The 12,721-nt window shown below is 36.7% G+C and overlaps 1 protein-coding gene across 1 annotated transcript in view; it reads right to left on the bottom strand.

The window, feature by feature from the left end:
* The window catches only part of akap6 (A kinase (PRKA) anchor protein 6), a 281,773-nt gene that overhangs the window by 244,687 nt on the left and 24,365 nt on the right, over positions 1–12,721 (bottom strand). The window contains exon 3 of the mRNA XM_072365052.1: positions 10,882–11,053. Within this exon, the coding sequence (XP_072221153.1) occupies positions 10,882–11,053 (172 nt within the window). The remainder of the gene's footprint in view (positions 1–10,881; positions 11,054–12,721) is intronic.

Genomic DNA, 12,721 nt, shown 5'->3' with positions numbered 1-12,721 from the left:
TGTTATTGAATGTTTTTCCATCGTCTGATTTTGTAACTCTTAGTTGTGTTCACTATTCAAAACACTAAAAGAGAACACTGACGTTTCAATAAAGTAATGAGAGCATCAAACAGGCTTTAAAAGCAAATAGGTTTGAAATATTCCATATTTAGTCAGTATTGCACCTGGTGCTCGAGAGGGGACTCAGGAGGTTTTCCACATGCTGCCATACCTAATACAACTAATAGATAGATTATTAAAAACAAGACCTTACAGTGTTCCACAGCTTCTTGTCACGTCTGTGGGTTTTATGTGTTTGATTTCTGTTATGACTTTAGGTTTTTCAGGTTTCTGTTTAGTATTTAGTTCTTGCCATGTTTTCCCCAGTCACGCTTGCACGTCATTAGGTTAATCCTTGTCACCTGTCTTTGTTCACAGCTGCACTCCATCACCCATCACCTCCCCACAGTATTTAGTTTCCATGTTTCCTCATTTCATTGCCAGATCCTCACAGTTCACCACAATTCATGTTGTCAGGTTGGTCATGTCAAGTAATTGTTAATTTTGTTGTCCTAGTTCATGTGTTTTTGAAATTCCGGCTAAGCCGCGCCCTTTGTTTATGTTTAAGTAAATAAAGTTTTGCTTTATAAATATCTGCATCCGGGTCCTAATATCTTTTGCCTTGCCACACCACAGCTTTACCCCGCTGTGACACTTCTCCAGTATATTTAGACCCTCATGGGTATCACACATTCCCAAGCATGCAAACGACATCCCCTAACCTAAATTTTTCTATTCCACATAAGAAACCCACAGAACCAACTCTTTCTACCTTCTTTTTCTCTCACTTTCTTCGATTGCACTGCAAAAGCTGTTACTTCTGATGGCTGTGTAGAGGGGGTGGAGGAAGTGAAGGTTAAGTCTATGTTCCAGAAAGGCAATGTGTTTCATCATTAACTTAACTGTATATGTCCAATGGAAGGTGTCAAAGGCTCCCTCGTCATGGTAATGTTTTCATTCACTTTGTTTGAAGTGTGCAATGGCCACACTACACTTGGTTCATAATAACAGAGATAATAAGTGTTTTATGTAGGTAAACAGCTCCTGGTAGGCAAGAGTAAAATCAAGTAAAATTACTTTTGTCATGTTACTGAGATTCTCGTCAGGAGTGAAACATGCATAAAGGTAGTTGAGGATATTTTATCCATGCAACAATTTAATAAGAAACTTGAGATATGAAAGATTCATTTTTGATGTATTAACACATTTAAGAGTTTTTAAAATTCCGAGGACCAGTTGCTTGCATTTTTAAACCACTAATACCCCTAACTTGGCAAACAAATGTCACTCCTCCTTCCTTTCTTCTGTTCTTCTTTCCGCCCTACCTCTTCACCCTACATTCATTACTACCCCTCTGTGTTAAGATCACATTCCAGGATTCCTTGCGCAGCTGCGACAGTGACATAAGGAAACAGAAATATCTTGACAGCTGGGAGACAGCAGGCTGGACTTTGTGGCTTCAGGAGTATAATTTTTTTAAAAAGCAATGTTGCTCTGAATCAAGGACACACCAACCACCTTTACTGTAACAATTGTGACACAAAACAATGTGTGTAATTTAATAGATATTGTCTATACCTTTAAAGTGGATTTAATGGGTCATATTTGAAAAAAAGGGAAAACAGGAGGAGGTTGGTGTTCAGCACACTAAGCCAAAACAATATGTGCTGAAATAAAAAAAAGGAGAAGTGAAAAATTGCTAGAAAATTATTTGTTCATCATCCTCTAGAAAGAGAAAGGTGAAAACTTTCTGGAAGATAAACAGCTTATCTCCAGTGTGTTTAAATTCAAAATTGATTAATAAAAATAAAAAAATAAATGAGAAGGAGAGAGAGTAAGAGAGTTATGTTATAAAATGGCAGTTTTCAAGTAGATTGTATACTTCCTACTTTACAATACCTGTTTTTTAAAATCAGAAAGTTCTACCTCTTAGGAAAGATGAAGATTTTTTTCTTAGGAGGTAACCATAAAAATATGTTTTTATGTGCATGTGATCATTTTAGTCTATGAGGTGAGACTGTGGATGTTCAGATATGAGCAGCTGTACACCCATCAAGTCCAGTGCTGTGGAAATGTACCTGTGCAAGTCATCTACAAAAATTTCAATTCTCAAAAGCACTACACTGGATACATGTTAAAAGCAATCACCCACTAAAAGCTGCAGCACTTGCAGTGATTAAAGCTTCCTAAAACCTGAGGTTTTTGTGAAGAACTTGATTTGACTTCTTATTGTCCAATATTTGTATTTCTCAGCCTGTAAAGAAAACAATTGACAGGAAAAAACTTCAAAACTTGATCTCATGACAATTTTCATACCAACAGCTCCGCAGTCTAAAACCATAAATGGTCCAAAATCGTATAGCTACTACGTTTTTCTCAATTACACAGATGCAACTACATCTTTATGCATCATCACATAAACATTCAATATTTTCATATCTTGTGACTTGATGATGTTTACTTTTAACATCTTACTTATATTTAAGCTCCACATCTTGCTGCATACATGATCACATGCACTTTCCACAGCGTGCTCTATATCCCACACAGGTGAGCCACAAACACTTGTAAGGAAGAGGATTTTAATATATGCTAATGCACAGACATTTATGCAGCACACTACCACTACAACAGACCCATTCTGCAGAATATTTAACTCAGTTTATTCACTTTTCCTCTCACTTGCGAATGTTTAAGGTTAGGAGTTAAAAACAAAAGAAATGTCTTTGGTCTTGAAGATAAAGATAAGCTTTAAAGAATTGTGTGGACCTTCTATTATATAGGCTTAATTGCCCTTGCCAAGTTGATTGATGAAATTCTAGAGTTTTAAAATTGTGTAGTACAAGTTGTTTTTCTGTTGAAGTTGCCTGATATATATATGTGTGTGTGTGTACATATATATAACCAAGCAGCGTCTTCTTTTCAGACTACTCAAAGACATTCTCCATGCAGCTGTTACACACCACCTGCAGCAGAATACTAAGACTGGCTAAGAGGCTGGAATACCAACACGTGCGCACACACACACACAGAAACCGTAGTTGCATCACTATAATCATGTCCTACAGTCACTCCAAGGCAAGGTTAGATTATAGAAAGATGCCCTGCAGGCAAACGAATTCTAAATATGACAGAGAGAAGAAATGAGGCACAAAGAGAGAGAGAGAGAGAGAGAGAGAGAGAGCAAAAGAAAGAAAGGATGAAAGAAAGAAACAAAGCAAGAAAAGAGCAGCAAGGACATGATGAAGGAGGAGAGATATCACCAGAGGCATGAATATAATTTCAAACAGCAGTCTGGCAATCTGTCTGCTCCCATCTCCCACTCTGTCACTAGGCCTGGTGCCCAGCAAATGTCTGCAATTAAGTCAAATAAAGTTTGGCCAACTCCAACCTGTACGTTTCATGTCAAAGTAAGATACAGGGTTGATGCCAAGTCTGCTGGATCTCAGAGAGCTTATTATCAAAACACAGATATCAGCTGCTGCTAAAACTCAAGAATGTAAGTGCAGAACACATTCATCTAGAGACTTTCAAAACAATCACATAAATATCTCTAGCCCACAGATGAGCTACAGTGGACAAAAGACAACTCTTAAAAGCAGCATTTGTGGCCACAGTTTTCAGGATTTTTTTTGAGAGTTACATTAAATGAGAATTAATGTCATGTTTGTGATAATCAAGAGTTTCACAGCAGGGGCACACATGTGGTCTTGTTCTGCCTATAGCTCAAAATTACATCTAACAACACATTTAAAGCATGCTAATTCACAGGCTGTATCTATCTTGAATAATCATAGTTTCAGGAGGAGTCACAGTCCATTACAGAAGTTTAAGAATTGCACATTTTTTTGTTCACTCTGAGTTTGACAGTGAAACGCAACTTTAAATCGACTCTAAGCGATTAGTGAGCTCTTGCGAGCATAAACATACGATGAAACAATACAAAACTAACTAAGAAACGATTACTAGCCAGGAGTCTATTTCCTTTTGGTGTTAAAAGTCCTTTCTATTGCTGTAAATCTACTCAAATGAAAACTGATGCTTGGCACTTTAGTATAGATCATTCTTTCAATCAAATTCTTTCAACTTTCAATAAACTTATCATTAAACTTGGATTATTTCATGTGAGATGAGAAAAGCTTGGCACAATTGATTTTTTGTAACAATTAGGGTATCAAGTTTGGTGCCATCACAATAGAAAAAAAAATAACTTGAATCTCTATTGCTGAATTGTAATGTATTTAGGTGCTTCCATATAACTGTTCAACTCAAGTTTTAATGAGTGCCTTTCTTTTCCATGGCCACGAAGTGATGTGAATTTTAATGAATTCAGAGAAAAACTATTAACTTTTTTTCCCTAATGACATCAAGCATATTTTTTTCTAATATTATTTCATTGTGTTCCAACAAAAACATAAATAAATGATTGGAAACTTGATAAATACTCTTTGATGGGTGTATCCAAACAGTTTATCCGCCTTGTTGTGATACAGAAAACAAACCACTAGATGGAGCTGTCAACCAAGGAATGAGTAATCTGTATATCAACATAAAACACCTGAAACATAGAAGCCATATTGTAACAGAACAATAAATAGAGACCACTAAAACTATCATTGTTGTTTTGTTTACTAGTGTGTGAGCCTTACGTTGTTTTCTGTGAATACATGTCTGTTTATGAATGAGTTTTTTCCCTGCTGGCTGTATCACAAATTGCCCCTTGGGAATAATAAAGATACCTTGATCTATACATATTGCTCATTGTATCATAAAGTTTTACTTTGTAATAATGTATAATGTATTATTGTTTAAGTAATATATTCTAATGCAATATATGGGTTTGCTTTGTCTTCTCAAGAAGCTGCGTGTCAGAATACATTCTGTCTTCAACAAAAACTGAACACCACACATCTGTCTGCATGCTTTGACTGGACAGAGGCATCCCTACATTTTTCAAGCAGCTTTATACTATATATACAGCTTTATAATACAATTCCTTTGTTTTATTAAACCATCCATTCTGTCTGTTGACAGCACTCTGACAAAGCCATCAAATCTTACCTGATTAAAAATTTGATTACAATTTAATTCTCTGCAATAAATTCCAATCCTTATTTCTCAGACTTCAGCACTTTTATAACCTAAGGTGTTCTCAACACTAGGGGGCGTAAGCTGGTGACATACAATTTAAAGAGTGACTTGACACCTCTCAGACTCTTATCTTTACTAACCTGGTTGAACCACTATATTGTTTGTTTTGGGATGGTCTGGGAGAATGTTTTGTGGAAATAAGCTTTGAAAAAGTGGCATTTGGTCCCGACTTTGATGCGAAATCAAGGATCCATCAGTGGGTGAAATACTGACACAAATATAAGAACACATACACGCTGTGAGAATGACATCAGTCACCCAAACAACAAGGTTGTTGTTCTAACCGTGTTAAGGGCGCACACAGCTGCCACTGTCTCTTCTCAGAATCCAGCTGAGCTCCAGCACATATCATTACTACACACACACCCAAACTTTGTGCACATACACTTAAAGTCTTCACAGTAGTATCATCTGAAAGCAGGTACTTCATATGCTCTCAGATGGATAGTGTATATATTTGTGTGTGTGTGTGTGTGTGTACTCAGTGTGTGTTCCTTAACACTCATTTTCTGGGAGATAAAAAGCAAGAGGCAAAGATAGAAGAAAACATCTGCCTTCAGTTTCTCAAAAGGTTGTTTGAGGGTTCACATACATGCTTAGAGGTGAAGATGGAATTTGGTTAAATTTAAAGGTTTGCTTAAGTGAGAGTTATAGTATTAGTTACTTCCTGCATCAATGACAAACATTTGCATGAGTCAAACGTTTTGTTTTTTATGTTTCTTATTGTTTTTTTTTAACTTGATTTGTTTTTCTAATCCTGTGACAGAATCACAATTTACCAAAGGACAGGTTTTTTATGTTATTATATCATGTCAAAAATCCCACATTTCTATGTTATCTAATAACTTGGTCACCTCGTGCTCCTAAAGCTCCTTCAAATAAGTTCCACATATTGTGTCTCTGAAGTTGCCCTTTATAAATAATGAATTTTGAATGACTAAATATATCTAGATATCTAATATATCTATATCTAATATATATAATCTGTGGTGACATGTTTAAAACTTCTGAACCATGTGCATGGTTAAAATCATCTGAACAGTTGACTCTTGGCCAGTGCCACCAGTTATACTGATATACTGTAGTGATGTGATGTACACTTAACGACAGCAATGGTTGTTGAATAACCGACCAAATTCTAACTAATTCCACAGGGGAAAACCAAGGAAATTATTAAGATTATTGTTTTCATTTCATTTGCTGAAGAATGCAAAGGAAAGGGGCTTGAACAGACAATACATCTATGGTTCTGCATCAGTGTGCAATAGCAGGGAATGACTCAGCGACGGAGAAATTATCCCCCTCTCTGCCCCCACACAAACACACATCCCACTTTCTCCTCATATTCCCATCAGTGTGAAGACTCCTGGTCCAATCCTGAAGCTGATACTAAATACATGACTGCTGCAGCCATGTTTTATTCAGAGAACACACCAATATAAAGATGGAAAACACAATGACGCAGAGGAAAGGAGGACTCTTAAAATACTGCCACTATGAAACGATTCTGAGAGCAGCAGCAGCAGTCTGATGAACGGGAAATATCTGAGTCTCTATTGATACACCCCAGGAATAATAGATCCACCAATGCAATGTTGCTTGCATGTGGACATGAATAACTGGATGAATAAACAAGTCTCCAGCGGTTGATTTTTGTTTTAGAGTTTGCGGAGGTTTATATTTGATTGTCACCAATATAACAGCATTTTCCAAATTCTGACTGGAAAGCTCTGGGTGACTTTTTTTTTTAAGCATTAGATGATGCATAAAGGATGCAACAACTTTGTTGAGACATGGTAAATTAGATAGATAATTATTATGAGTTAATTTAGTTAGCTTAATTCATTAGAGGAAATGAACAAATGCATTTTCATTTACGAAACTGGACAAAACAATGGACACATGTAAGAGTGCAACTGGTAAAATACTGGGCTCTGTGCCTCTCTGCGCCTTCAGTTTGTGTCCTGTAATTTGAATTATTTATGTCTTTTTGTTTTGTCATTTCTGCATCTGGATCTAACTACTGCATCGATGATGTGAAATAGCTTAAAAGAAAAAAAGTTTCAAACTTCAAATTGAACACAGTTGAATTACAACAAGATGGACTACGAATTTACAGCATGCGATATCTATCCATCCAGTTTCTAGACCCGCCTAATCCAATTCAGGGTCACAGGGGGGCTGGAGCCCATCCAAGCCGCCATTGGGTAAGAGGTGGGGTACATCCTGGACAGGCCGCCAAGCCATCACAAGGCCACACAGAGACAAACAACCATGAAGACTCAGACTAGAGTTAGAATCCCCAATTAACCAAACATGCATGTATTTAGATGATGGAAGGAACATGGAGTTCCTAGAAAAGAACTCAGGCATACATAGTTTGAGTTTTAAATAAATAGAATGGGAATAAATAAATAAAAGAGTCCACATCTCTATTAGACTCAAGTATCTAATAGTTTGTTTTTAGGATTTATGACAACACACAAAAGTTAAAAGTCAAATACAACAACTGTGTGGAATTTCTGGGGTATTTTTCCTTTAAAAGCTACAAAGAAAGCCGCTTGATGGATTAAAATTGTTGGAAGATAAACCAAAAACTCGATGATCTAGTGAAACTCCCTTTGTCTTTACTGATAAAAAAGAAAACACTTGGGATTCAGCAGACAATGAGGTGTGATGTAAAAGAATCAGAATTGACTACTGTGTATTTGAAAGGCTGCAGTCTGACTGGAATTACACAAATAAATAAAAGGTGAGCAAAAAGGCTGATGTAAGCTATTCATTACATAACACAAATGCATTGGAGAGAGGAGGGGTATTATAGGAAACCACATGACGTCACACAGTTGAATCAGCTGATTACGGTTTATGTAAATCAACCAAAGACAGCTTAGAGGCTTCAATACATACAGTACACATTTGCATGTGTGTTAGCAACTATTCTGCTGCCTTTGACATACAAAAGTCAGGCAGAGGAGCTGCTTGATGACAAAACAGCTAGAATTAATCTGATGGGTCTAAACAACATTTAACTGAATTCAGAACTCTAAATCAGACTATGGTGATTTAATCATAGTCATTTAATAAGTTAATTAATTTAATAATATATACAAGTAATATTTGTATTCACTGAAAAATGTAGATGTTGGAAGAATTAAAAAGATAACATTATGTATGGATTTGGAAAAACTCAATCACTTCATTTGATGCCTCCCATTTACTTTTTAATAGAGAAATAAAAAAATCATCTGGTCATTATCGGGTATGAACATTTTTAAATACCACTTCAGATGAGCAACAACACATGACATACTGCAGTCTCATATGTACTTTCAAGTGTGTGTTACCACGATGCCAAGGACGAAAGATATTAACAATGATCTTTGAGAAGTTGCTATGTAAAGTTTTACATATAATTTCCAAATTATCTGGAGTCCATCATTCTATTGTGACAAATATTGAATATTCACAAATGGAAAACATTCACCACAGTTACCAATCTTCACAATAGGCTCACCCCAAAGTCAGACTCAAAATCCATGAACTATATCTCAGATTCTACAGACCTCAGTTAGTTTGTTAAATGGTAAAGTTCATGACAATACAGTTAAACAAGGATTATTTTGGAGGACTGCCAAAAGAAAGCCTCTTCTTTCTGAAAAAGAACATAGCAGCATGGCTTAGGTTTGCAAAGTTACATCTGAACAAATACCTTGCCTACCTCTGCTACTGGTCTGTCCCCATTCCACTGTGTGCATGGTTACCAACCTCCATTGTCAGGTCTTGTAAACACTCTTGTCACTGTCTGTCTTGTCACTTCCTGTTTTATTTTGAAGTATTAACCATTCCTCTTGTTTCAGATAACTTGCTCTTCCTCCCATGTCATGTGTCTGAGTGTCTACCTTGACCACCCTAAATGTTTCCACCTGCTTCCCTTGCATCCTCATGTGTATATAGTCCGCGTCTTCTCATTGCCAGTGTGTTGAATTTGTCTTTCTAAGCGTTCTCACTCTAGCCTCCACAGCGACCACAGTCTTGAGTAACTCAAAGAGCTTGTTTTTTGATGTGATCCTCTTTCAGAGTGATTTTCTGTTGTACCTTTTTTGTTTGTTTGTTTGCATTTTACATGCTCATAGTATTTCCGTTAGTGGAGTGTTTCTTTGTTTATATCCTTAAAGTTTATAGCAACTCCATTAGGAGGAGTCTCTTTCTGTTTTTGTTTTGTTAAATTTCTATAGTGCCTCCGACGGTTCAGACAGTGGTAAGTTTAAATTGTGAAATTTATTTAGCTTTTGTTTTTTTCCCCTAGCGTGGAGAGAATTTTCGTTTGATAAGTTTTATAGTCACACTCTCCTCTTCATAGATATTGAGGAGAGTGGTGTGTTAAGAATTTATAGCCCATTGCTTTGCTCTGCAGAAGAGAATATCAGTGATTATTGTATTAATAAAACACTATTATTGACCCTGCATCTGCCTCTTGTGCTTTCACGGTCTGTGACAGTTTGACCATAATACACAGAGCAATGTGTGGTAATGCATATCAACTGTCAAGCACGGTGGTGGAGGGGTGAAGCTTTGGGCTTGTTTTGGAGCAAAAAGAAGCAGACTATCTCCTCTGAGCGCCAAAATATTCTAGAGTCAAATGGTCATCTGTCCAACAGCTAAAGCACAGCTAAAACTGGGTCATGCAATAGGACAGCAACCACAAGAACACCACCAAATAAACAGAATGGCTGGAGATACCAAGAATCAGAGTGTTGGAATGGTTAAAAGTCCCAATCTGATCCTGATTGAAATGCTGAGGGGAGACTTTAAGAGAGCGTTTATAAACAAATGCTGCAAACTCATAATTGATAACATCATAAAAAAATAAGTTAACGTTGCTAAAGGTGATTCTACAAAATACTGAATCGTGAGGTTTACTTAGTTTTTCACTCACTTGCTCTGTATTTGAGCATAGCATCAGATAAATTAAGAATGATAAGGCATGTTTTTGTTCATCTATAGTTGTATTTACTTGTTTTTAAGACTTGTTAAGGATCAGATTATTTGTTTTATTGTGTTCTAATACAAAAATGTTAGAATTGAAAGATGCTGTATTTTCTTTTTCACAGACTGCATAGAGAGTCAATAAACAACAAACAGGAAAATCTCAACTACCATGACAGCATCAGACAAGGACTGTGCATTACACACTGAAATGTTCCTCCTAATGTGGCACAAGGCTAAACAGCAGATCAACTTTTGTAACTTTTCAATTGTTTCACTTTTCAAGACTAATGCCAAAAGGAGATCAGCAAACAAGCCAGCAGTGAAAAGTGAAGGGTTTGGTCTTCAGTCTAAATCAGTGACAGACAGAACTTTTATGAACAAACTGCTCCCCATCATGGACAATCTATCCCAACCCTTCCATGACACACTACAGGAACACTACAGCTATTTCTGCACTTTGTATGTATTTATTGTTCCACACTCTAAAAAACACTACATTCACATAACATTATTTTGGAACATTTTTATCTCCCATTTTTCATTTTACATCTATATAACAAAGTTATCCATCCATCCATCCATCCATCCATCCATCCATCTCTCCAGCTTCAAAGAAGACCCCAGGCTAACAGATGCACCAAGCAAACAAGCAGAAGTAATAGTTGCCCCAAAAAAATACGAGGAAGTCTTCATATATACCTTGAGCTGCACCAAGTGGACATCCACGTGTCTGTTGTCACTGTCTTGTCCGACAGAGTGTGTAAGCTGTGTGACTCTGTTGCCGGCAGCTCTCAGCCACTTCTCAATCTCTGGTAGATGGAGGACGACCTTCCAGTCGGCTCCAGTATGGAGAGGCGGAGGCTTCTTTGTCCTGAAGCAACATACACCACATAAGATAGAAATGAGGACAAAGCTGTGACCAACTCCACAGAAAATGATCACCCTCAACTTTACAGGCAGATTAAACTTTCACCTTGCCTTCCCATTAAATACATCAACATTGGTTGTTTTATTAGTCAAAGTCAAAGTCAAATTTGTATAGCACATTTCATGTACAAAACAATTCAAAGTGCTTTATATAAAATAAAAGCATTGCAGCAGGGAGCAGAAAAAGCATTAGAAATATGTAAAAGAATATAAATAGAAATAAATAAAACAATTAAAATGAATAAAAACAAGCAATAGTCTAGATAAATTAAAAGATATTGTGCAGATTTCATGCATAGACACAGGAGAAAATAAATGTTTTTAACCTGGATTTAAAAATGTCTACATTTGGTGACAGTTTAATCTCCACTGGCAGTTTGTTCCACTTGTTTAGTCTGAACTCTGGACTGGACCAGCTGACCTGAGTCCTTGGATGTAAGAGCTCTGCTGGGTTTATATTCTCTGAACATATTACAGATGTATTTTGGGCCTAAACCGTTCTGGGATTTTTAAACCATCAGTAGGCTTTTAAACTCTATTCTGTGACTGACTGGAAGCCAGTGTAAAGATTTTAAAACTGGTGTGATGTATTCAGATCTCTTAGTCCTGGTTAAAACTCTAGCAGCAGCGTTCTGGATGAGTTGCAGATGTTTAATGCTCTTTTTGGGAAGTCCAGTTAAAAGACCATTACAGTAATCAAGTCTACTGTACCGATATGCTCAGACTGACAATGGCACCTGATTTACACAGATCTGTCACAGCGATGCAGAGTGTCTGTGAGTCACTTTACTTCTATACCCGTCAGGCAGTGTAAGCATGTCTTTCTCTTACCAAGTTGCAGCTCTCCTGCTTTCACATGTCTGTATCCAAGTGCTGTTGAAAACCATTGTGTGTGGAAAAGGCCTATGCACATATTATTATTTTGCTGACGTTGTTAACAGCTAAGGCATTTCCCTGTATGCAGGTAAACAATACGAATTTGATTGATAAATTTATACGAAAGCAGCACTGTATAAGTCAGTTTTATTACAAGAAAATGGGCCAAGTATAACCAACACGCAGCAACATCAGCTGACACCAACTGATGACTTGATATAAGGACATATCAGCCCCGTTTACTTTTGACCCTTGAAAATTTGTCACAATTTGCCTTTTGTCACAGCACGCAGTTCAAACAAAGATTTATGTTCTTTCTCAGGATCTGTAATTGAAGATAGTTTAAAGAAAAGTATGAAGAATTTTCAACAAAAGAAAAATATGATTTGAGAAGAACTTTTTTTTACTGGACAAAAAACCCCACAAACAAAGACTATGAACTGTCTTTTAAATGCAATAAGAAAGTGTTTAATTGTGATTTAATCCCGCTCCAAATTTGTCTGCTGAAGTCATATCTACAGATATCTCCAGATATACATGTTAATTTTCACAGAACGTTCTGCAGTCAGGGCTACAAGAATAGGTAACAACAATTTGCTTATAAAAACAGAACAGATTAATTGATTTTACTTGTCTGCAAGACAGCTGGAAGCTCACTCTCATTCCAAATGTGTAGGTCTTGTGTCCGTGGTCCAATCAAAAACAATAAACTAGCTTAATTATCTCAAATTTGTGC

Source organism: Leuresthes tenuis, unplaced genomic scaffold, assembly GCF_036924035.1.
Source record: "Leuresthes tenuis unplaced genomic scaffold, fLeuTen1.0.hap1 SCAF_15, whole genome shotgun sequence".
Lineage (NCBI taxonomy): Eukaryota > Metazoa > Chordata > Actinopteri > Atheriniformes > Atherinopsidae > Leuresthes > Leuresthes tenuis.
This window is presented reverse-complemented; position numbering and strand designations above follow the sequence as displayed.